This window comes from Anguilla anguilla, chromosome 12 (genome assembly GCF_013347855.1).
Source record: "Anguilla anguilla isolate fAngAng1 chromosome 12, fAngAng1.pri, whole genome shotgun sequence".
NCBI lineage: Eukaryota > Metazoa > Chordata > Actinopteri > Anguilliformes > Anguillidae > Anguilla > Anguilla anguilla.
The window spans coordinates 16,241,320-16,251,319 of NC_049212.1; the positions used below are offsets into that span (position 1 = coordinate 16,241,320).

Sequence of the window (10,000 nt, forward strand, 5' to 3'; positions counted from 1 at the left end):
ACACGCCAGCTCCAACATACACTTACATTTTAGTAATCTAGCATTAATGCTCTTATCATAAGCAGCTCATACTGCTTACATTCTGAACACACAATCCATTCATACAGATGGATAGTCACTGAAGCAAGGGTACAAGGGCAAGGTCCCACCCGAAGAACTGGATCCACAACCTCAGTTACACGCCCAGTCCCCCAACTATTATAATGAACTGCTTTAAATGAATATGATACACGCATGTACACATTACATACAACAGTTTCTAAAGTACATTTTCTAAAGCACATGCTCTATTACACAAAGGTAAGTACATTCGCAAACAAAAAACTAATTGCTATAAGTAGGTATTATACACTGACACAGACCTACGGACTCACACAAGACATGCGTATATACTGTACGGGCTGGGACCCCAATGTATTGTGCTTTTTTGTACAGAAAAGCATGAATGGTACAATACCATGGGTATCAATTACATAGTTCCTTTACTGGTCCTACAGTAAAACAATGTAAAGTATCAGGCAGGATGTGATGATCATAACAGCCCTGTAGAAGGCCTGCCAGATGTAGGCCAGGTATGTCCAACTAAATTGCAGCTGTTTATTTCCATATACATAGTACATGCATTTTACAAAAAATCTGAAAACCAATGAAAAATGCACTATAAATAAAAAGTGAGTTAAGCTATCGCTTCCCTAGGCACAGACAGCCTGGTCGGAGTTCAGATAGCTCAGTGTTTGCAATGTCCACAAGAGAGCACTGTCTCCCCAATCAGAACTAGGGAAGCTGGAAAAACTATTTCACACTGTATGAAAGGTCTTTTGGAAAAAACTGAGAAAATGGCACAGGACTGGCCTACCAGCAATGAGTTTCTATAGAGAATGGCACAGGACTGGCCTACCAGCAATGAGTTTCTATAGAGAATAGGACAGGACTGGCCTACCAGCAATGAGTTTCTATAGAGAATAGGACAGGACTGGCCTTTCTGCAGTGAGTTTCTATAGAGAATAGGATAGTACTGGCCTACCAGCAATGAGTTTCTATAGAGAATAGGACAGGACTGGCCTACCAGCAATGAGTTTCTATAGAGAATAGGACAGGACTGGCCTTTCTGCAGTGAGTTTCTATAGAGAATAGGATAGTACTGGCCTACCTGCTTGTGCAGAGTCAGTGTATCGATCTCTGACAGGACCCAGCCCACACTTCCATCTCCCCCACACACCAGGATCCGAAACGTGTCAAACTTCTGGAAGAGCCGCAGACTGCCAGAGAAAAGAGAGTTCTGACACAGCTACAAACACACAGACACACGCCCCCTCTCACAAATACTCTGCATGCTCTCTAACACATACATCCTCTCTTACACATACAGTCCACACTCTCTTACACAAACACCCTCTCTTACACACACACACACACACACGCGCGCACTCACGCGCACACACACACACACACACACTCACGCACGCACACACACACTCACGCGCACACACACGCGCGCACACACACGCGCGCACACACACACTCACGCGCGCTCGGGCTGGCGTCTCACCCCAGGTGCGGCCCCCCGTTCATCAGGTCGAAGACCTGCGCGGGGTTGAGCAGCTGCTTGAAGCGCCGCAGGAACTTGACGCCCTGGTTGTCTCCGCTCTTGGAGTTGACGAAGACGAGGAGGGGGCTGGTGCAGGAGGGGGGGCAGCTGGCCTTCCAGAAGCCTGGGGGGGGGGGGGGGAGGGTAGAGGAGGGGTCAGTGCACAGCCAGCCAATCAGCAGCTGAATCAGCAGCTCTGCGGGCTCTCTGATTACAGAACCCTGGAGGCTAAGACCAGCGCTAAGCATGGCCAGGGCGAGATAAGGGGCAGGAGGAGGGCTCACCGTCAGAGTCGATGCTGTTGAGGGCTGTGGGGGGGATAACAGACACCTTGCACTGCCCCAGCGGACACTTAGAGGACAACTGCTCCTTACACACCGAATGCACCTGCGAGACAGACACAGGCATTACACATGCAGTACACACACACACACACACACACACACACACACATTACACATGCAGTACACACACACACACACACACACACACACACACACGCACGCACACATGCTCCATATATGACTCCATATAAGACACACGCACCATGGCCTTGCACCAGAGGCAGCGCCAGTCCTGCAGGCGCAGCACGCTGCCGCAGGTCTTGTCGCAGACGCTGCACTTGGCGCTGACCGGCAGGTTGCCCTCCAGCCACTGGTGGGGCATGGAGATCTGCACACACAGAGACAGCGAGACGTAAGGAACCACACCGCGCTGCGTATCTGTGCAGCGCTGGAGTCCGCCCCCACGCTGCCCTTACCCCGTCCTCGTCCTCAATGATGTCCTTCCCGATGGACGCCAGCGTCGTCCACTTGCAGTTGTTGGTGGCCCGGACGGCGCAGCGTTTGTGCGCCTTGAACTTGCACACTGCGGAACAGGAAGTCCGTCAGACCAGCGGTTCAAACAGAGCCCAACGACCTTCTGTGCTACTGCGACACAACACCACCACACTACACTCCAGCATATTACCACACTACATGCCAACAGGGTGAACCCCCACCACAGTATCCTCCCCAAGGCTAAGAGTGCTGCACCATTCCGATGCGGTGCAGACATTAGACTGCGCAGTTAAATCACACCGGGCTGCGTGAGCGGGCCTCTTTGGGCCTGTGCTGCAGGTGAACAGCCTTTCTACTGCAGAAATACACCACACACAGCGGCGTTGCCATGGCAACGTTCACGCCAGGGCGCGCAAGAATGAATGACAAAAGCTGTAATCACGACCCACTGTAATCACATACAAAAAAGCTCCCAATTCAGCCTCCTCAGAAAAGCTGTGCCTGAGAAATCCCCTGAAGAGCAGTTCTACCTTCACAGCCTTTGCAAAAGGCCCTGTGTTCGCGGACCAGCCGCTCAAGAGCTCTGCGCTGGTCTGGGGGGCGGGGCGGGGCGGGGGGGGGGGGACCGGCGCGGCGCGGTTACCTTCGCAGGAGAGGCCGTGTGAGGTCACCCCGGACAGCGCCTCGCGGCACACGTTGCAGTAGGTGGGGCGCGCGTGCGAGCAGGCGTACCAGTTGTGCATCCCCGAGAAGTGGTCCATGCTGTACTGGGTGGACTGCGCGGGGGGGAGAGGGGGCAGAGGGTCAGAGTTCGGAGGTCGGGGACACCCGGGGGGAAACTTGGCTCCCACGCCTGAGCGGGCCTCACCTCGAAGTGCTCGCGGTTCTGCACGCTGCGCACGGCGGCGATCCAGTCCTCCATCTCCTTCCTGTTCTCCGCACACAGGATCAGCTTCCGGCACGGCGTGATGATCTGGGGGAGAGAGGAGAGCCGGACTTAAACGCGGGCTTCCTTCCCTGGGCAAACAGGACAGAGACGCAAACACCCTGGACCAGGCCTCTCGGCCCTCCAGCACAGGGACGTCTGGGGAAGTCTGTCCTAATAAGAGCAGGAAGGACATTCGAGTCTGAGCTAACTTCCTCCACACTGAACACAATGCACTGCACCGCAGTCCAACCAACAAACAGACTGAAAAGACACACCTTGGGCCATTTAACCCTTTAAAGTACAAACATGTGACTAGAATGTTCTTAACTGAACATTCTAATGCTGATGTCACAATCACTACTGGTAATGGAAAGCAATGTTCTAGAAGACTTACTTTGAAAATAAAAAAAAATTTAAAAACACATTCCAAAAAACCTACTCCTCAAAGGGTTAATAATGACTCTGCTGCATTTGTCGCACAGGCGAATTCCCCCAGGGGTTAAAGCTAGCAGCGGGCTGGAGAAAGAGAGCGGCCCAGAGGAGCCGGGCCAGAGGAGGGGGCACAGAGAGAGAGCTGCACCGTGCGTCCCAGCCCACAGCCCCCGCTCTCCCGGGACGCCAATGATGTCATGGGGACGGACCGCTGTGGGAAAGGACCGGAGGGGTCGCGACCCTTTGTGCCGCGGGCGGAGGTGGGGGCGGGGTCTGTTTTGCGCTGGCACGGAGAGCGCGCCGACGTGACCGCGGAGAGGAGCCAAGGGTCCGCGGCGGGAGGGCCAGACAGCGCCAAGCGGCCGGGCCGCTGACGTCGTTCCAGCTGACATCGGGGGAAACTTCCCAGCTGGCAGCCAGGCCATCTTTAGCCTAACAGCGGCTGCAACCTCCCTGCTACTCAATAGGCCTGGAGGCCTTCCTTTAATAGTTCGGGCAGCGCTGGTAGCAGTCCAGACACCCAGCAGATTTCGCTCAGACGTTTGCTCCCAAAAGCCATTATGAGCTCACAAATGCTCCATTATGAATTGAAATCAGTTGGGCTTACAAATGCTCCATAGTGATCTGAAATCAGTTTTTTTTTTTATTTAACAGTATGATTTCTATGTTTTATCATTTTTAACAAAACTTAAATTTCGAGGAATGTGCAGGAAACTTTGGCATGAAACTGAATTTGAATTTAAAAGTCTAAAACTGGTATGAATGTGAATATATCTGAATACTATTTGCATATGTATATTGTCTGACGCAATATGCAATATCATAATATGCCGTGACGTCCACAAGGGTGTAGTATAACACAAAACGACACTGATATATTGTTCAAAATATGTTTTCATACAACTGGGAAATTCTCAACTTGCAAAACTGACCGAAATTTTCAATAAATTAGCAAATAAAGCGTGTTGTATCAGCGATGTAATTCACAGCGCTAGATTAATAAGCATAGTGGAAGATGGCACAATAGCCCATAACTAAATTTCAGTATTGTCCAAAACTTCAAAATGATAATTTTCAACGCAGATATAGTCAAAGCGAGCAACCATAGAGGCCCATACAATACCAGTCCATAGTGCTGACCATGCATCACTTCATATTGGCAAAGAAAACGAGATGCCAACTAGTTGACCATTGCTAACTATAGCCTGTTATTTTTGTGAACGTTATGTTCGATAGCTACCCAGGGCACGCAGGCTAGACAGTGAAAACAGGGCTGCATTCATGAACATGGTGGCGCTTGAAACACGCACTTAAGTATTTACGTTAACTAGAAAATGCGGGGCCTAAAACAAACATTTAAATTCTCTAAATTAAAGATATTCGACTAATATTTTTTGAAACTCCTACGAGGCACCCCTGGAGGGATCTCACAGCACCCACTTTGATAATTCTGTCATGCCCTGGATTGTTGGTGCTTGGGAATGACTCCAACATTACTTTGAACAGAAAAGATGCGTTCTACTTGTGGGATCGACTGCAGTTGAGAAGGATAGGTTTGGGTAAAGCCTTTCCACTTAAAAAAACAGGATATTATCAGGATATACGTATTTTAGAGAAATCTAAAGTAGTCCTTCTCCAAGCTAGTGTAAACACACTGAATGTACAGTCGGTCCCATGTCATAAACATTCAGCAATGATGTTGCAGTACTTCTGCTCTGCAGTGCCATTATTTTGTTTTTGTATTATTTTAGGCATCATGTCATTTACTTCTGTATTTCGTTGTGGTGAACAGCGCCCCTGTGAAAAATATCAATAAAGATGTTAAAATAATAAAACTTGTACTGGCACAACGTGCTTGGCATAAACACTTGCCCCAGATAGATCGTCTATTCTGTTTCACATAAGGAAATATCCTCTTCTTGGAGTGCATGTGCAGGTGGATGAGCTCACATATTTACTCAGCTCCAGGGTGCAGTGTGTGTGCCATGGGTGTGTAACACACACTCTCACTGATCCCCTGAACCTCCTAGTGTTTCAGAGAGGAGAATCTGACCTTCCTCCTTCCTTCTGAAACACACACACACACACATACAACACCCCCCCCCACAAACACACACACACAAACACCCAACACACAGACACATGCATGCACACACACAACACCCCACACACACACACACACACACACACACACTCTTTTGAACGGCAACCGTTTTGTAAGATGCTGCGCTGGCGTTCAAGAAAACACAACCAGCCATAAAAGGTAGAGACTGTAATATTTTTAGACGCAGCACACATAATAATAGCTTCCAACACACACATCATTGTGGTAGTGCTGCTATGGGTGTTGTTCTTGGCTGGGGCCGGAGGAAGCAGCTCTGCGCGTGGTTTCCTTCAAAGCTAACACAGTAAATACATGGTACCGTAGCAGCGGGGAAACAGCTGGCAAATTAGTCACCGCCGTAATAACAGCGTGCGTGGAGCTCTGGCTTTTTAGGGATTTTGCTGACCTGCTCTGTCGGGTGCTGGGCGCAGGGGGACCGGTCACCGGCGGACTGGGCTCCTGGAGCACACGCCTGCCGGACTCTGAAAGCTAGCTCTAAGGACGCCGGCGGATTCTTAAACCTGCCTTTTCGCTGCATGCCCTGAGGCCCGCATCCCTTCCTCTGCCCAGGAAGCCCCAGCCACCACAGGGGGCCCACCTTTCTGAACAAACACCGGTGTTAGCATAGCGTGCGTTCAGTCACATGTGCAGGATGAGAGAGGGCCCGTCTTTCTGAACAAACACCAGCGTTAGTGTGTGTTCAGTCACATGTACAGGATGAGAGAGGGCCCATCTTTCTACACAGAAACGCTGGTGTTGGTGTGTGTTCAGTCACATGTACAGCATGAGAGAGGGCCCATCTTCCTACACAGAAACGCTGGTGTTGGTCTGTGTTCAGTCACATGTACAGCATGAGAGAGGGCCCATCTTTCTACACAGAAACGCTGGTGTTGGTGTGTGTTCAGTCACATGTACAGCATGAGAGAGGGCTCATCGTTCTACACAGAAACGCTGGTGTTGGTGTGTGTTCAGTCACATGTACAGCATGAGAGAGGGGGGACCGTTTCCACACTGTGGACGTCAGCTTCCCAGAACATTTCCTTCACAGCTGCCAAACAAAGACGCTTGTGTTCCAGGCGGATAAAAATATCGCAGGCCTTTCCCCCGGCGCAGCGTAGCGCGCATGCGCGCACACACACGCACACCCGCGAGCGCAGACGCAGACACACACACACACACACACACACACACACACACAGGCCCCATTCATCGCCCCGCGGCCATAGCAAACCTCCGCACGGAGGAAACCCACGAGAGACAGGGAGGAGATACAGGAGAGATGTGGAGGAGCAACAGAGGAGACAAACTCCTAACATAAACTCGACTCGCTCGAGGACTAATACGGTATCACAGCGACAGCTTACATAAAACGTACAAGGCTGGCATCACAGATCTAGTTTCAAGCCAGTATTGTACCTCCCCAATAAACAGCAGAGTTATCTTACAGCGCTGCGAGAAAGACGCAGAATTTGATCCAGTGCCGCGCACTTAAGGATCTCTCTACTTAAACATAAACCGGGACCTGCCTTTGTTACATTAAGCAGCATACCGGAGAGGCCTTCCGTGGCGGCCTGGGATAACCCCGCACACACACAGACCCCCCCCCCCCCACCCCCCCCGAAGTGAGGCGCAGACACGCACGCACAGCGCACAGCGCACAGCCGGCTGGGACCGCGCAGCGCGGGCGAGCTCGCCGTCTGACTCGGCTCATTTACCGGCAGAGACGCGCAGGCATGCGCCAAGCCCCTCCCACTCCCATTCCAGGCATTTTTCGACCTTACTCTCAGAGCGACCCGGCCTCCGGCTCTCTCCCGGCTCCCCCAGGCGCACGCCGCGGACAGGCTGCCGTCTCCACGGGCCAGACAGACACGGCCGGGCTGGCAGCTCCTCCAGCCGGGGCTCAAGTGTGGGTTAGCGATCGCAGCTGCTGCTCCTCTTGATGTCCGCGGGGCAGAAAAGCCGCTATCTGTCCCAGCCGGGGCACAATGGCTGGTATCTCCCCGTGGGTTGGGGAATGGCTGGTATCCCTCCTACTCCAGGGCAGTGAAGGCGGGTTCCCGTCTTGGTTCTGGCAGTGGGCTCCCCGTTCTCCGGTAAGGAAGCAGAACCGGCTGCGGCCTCGCTCTCTGCATTCCCCACACAAGCGCCGTCCTGCCAGAGACTCGCACTGCTGCGCTCTGAGAGGGGCCGTGGGCTACAGACCCCTCCCTCATCCGCTGGAGTGACTCAGATAAACTTCCTGTCGTCACAGCGGCCCGAGCGGGTGCCGGGGGAGGGGGAGGGGGGAGGGGGGGTTCAGCGGGCCCACAAACAGCTGAGGAACTCGCTGACCACCGAACTGAGGAAATCGGAGGTGATGATTGGCCGTCTGCAAGTCCCGCCCGCTCGGAGACGGACGGCAGTGTCGGAGCCCAGAGCAGAACCCCGGACCCTCACATGAAAGACTGATAAGAGCACTTGAGACGTTATAAACACAGGAAACTGCTACTCAGCTGGTCTAAATACAGACCCTACACCAGGCCACTCCCCATTACGCAGATGCTCTAAATACACACTCTGCTGCGCAGCCACTGGGCCAGGATACACCCCCACGGAAACTTCTGAGGCTAAACTTACTGAAATATAAACATAATGTTCGTACGAATATCTATTATTATTCCAATGACGTCTCCTGGCTTTTCTCCTCTGTTTAGACACTCCCTCAGTCAGGGATTTAGCACTCAAAGACAAAGCCTGCTTCACACGCGTCCTGCCCCAGATACCTGTGTATCGTCTTTGGCATAAGGAAATATCCTCTTCTTGGAGTGCATGTGCAGGTGGATGAGCTCACATATTTACTCAGCTCCAGGGTGCAGTGTGTGCCATGGCTGCTGGGGGTGTGTAACACACACTCTCACTGATCCCCTGAACCTCCTAGTGTTTCAGAGAGTACACAGTACACTTACACACTCACTCTGTGAGCACACTCACCCTGACAGCATTCACACACTCGCTCTGTTTGGACCGTTTACACACTATCGAAAAGGCTGTTTGTTCTCTCGGCCAGGTCTCATACAGTCTCTCAGCTGGCCGTCCGCTCACAGTCGCTCAGACACAGCCGGCTCACGGGCTACCTGCGGGACAGCCTAATTAAACACCCGCGCCGGCAGTGTGTGCACATTCACTCAGCCTGTTTGCACTCTCACCTGGACACGGTCTGTTTGCACTCTCTTTCAGAGACTGTGTACACACTCCCTAAGGCCGTTTAAGAAGCCTCAGTACAGTGTTTCTAATACAAAATTTTAGGACTTTTCATGGACCTTCAAGGACTATTTTCAAAGTTTTCAAGGACCATAAATAATATTTTAAAGGCATTTAGCAAAAAAAAGCATTACATTCAATGAACTAGTAATCCCACCCACTCGCTCTGATTACAGGAATACCGTGCGCTTTGAAAACAGTGCAGATGTTGTTTTATCCAGCACAGCTTGGACTGTGTTTACACTGCACAGAATACACAGAGCCACTACACAAAAACAGACTTCCTTAAATGCATAAACCCGCAGGAAATCGAGAACCTTCAAGGACTCTGTACAAATTCCATGTGCTTTCACATACTTGACTGTTCCTCTTCCAAAATCAAACACCTCAGGTTCTCAACACTGTGGGGTCTGTGGGAATCAGGCTGGCTGGTCTCAGCCCCAGGGTCTCTGAGGCCTGCTGTGTTAATGTAACTGGACAGTTAGAAGCGGCTGGGAGGTTAGGGCTCCCGTTTGATTCCCCATCCAGAATTGCTAAGGCTCATCTGGCATCCATGGAGTCACGTGTGTGTAGAGACAGCACTTAAATCGCACTGTTTCTTTGTCCTTTTGTGATTTTTTTGTGTGCTGTCATTGTGGTTGCGCTGGCACAAGGGGGCTTGTGGGTAAGCATTTCATTGTTTTTTTTTATTTTTTTTTTACCCGTAAACATGACAAACTCAAACTGAACAACACTAAAAATTTCTGCAATTTTCACTTATGATTTCTGCCATTTTGACCAATAATGTTCCACCATTTTGTATTTTGGTAAAGTGATTTCACAGCCTCCATCTGAGACAGTTTTTTTATATTTGCATGCACATTACACTTATCCTGGCACTCCATGAAAGCCATTAAAAAAAACTGCTATGCAAAATGCATTTTTGCAGT

At 51.0% G+C, this 10,000-nt stretch overlaps 1 protein-coding gene across 3 annotated transcripts in view; it reads right to left on the reverse strand.

Annotated features, from left to right (window-relative positions):
- The window catches only part of LOC118210202 (diacylglycerol kinase delta-like), a 27,719-nt gene that overhangs the window by 12,763 nt on the left and 4,956 nt on the right, over window positions 1–10,000 (reverse strand). For 2 of the 3 annotated variants that reach the window (XM_035386192.1, XM_035386191.1), the window contains exons 4-10: window positions 3,236–3,340; window positions 3,011–3,143; window positions 2,349–2,455; window positions 2,135–2,260; window positions 1,873–1,975; window positions 1,550–1,712; window positions 1,151–1,259 (exon numbers count right to left, since the gene is read on the reverse strand). In XM_035386192.1, coding sequence (XP_035242083.1) covers window positions 1,151–1,259; window positions 1,550–1,712; window positions 1,873–1,975; window positions 2,135–2,260; window positions 2,349–2,455; window positions 3,011–3,143; window positions 3,236–3,340 — 846 coding nt within the window. Of the gene's footprint in view, window positions 1–1,150; window positions 1,260–1,549; window positions 1,713–1,872; window positions 1,976–2,134; window positions 2,261–2,348; window positions 2,456–3,010; window positions 3,144–3,235; window positions 3,341–7,612; window positions 8,066–10,000 lie in introns of those variants that run through there. The other variant, XM_035386193.1, reaches the window with a different exon arrangement.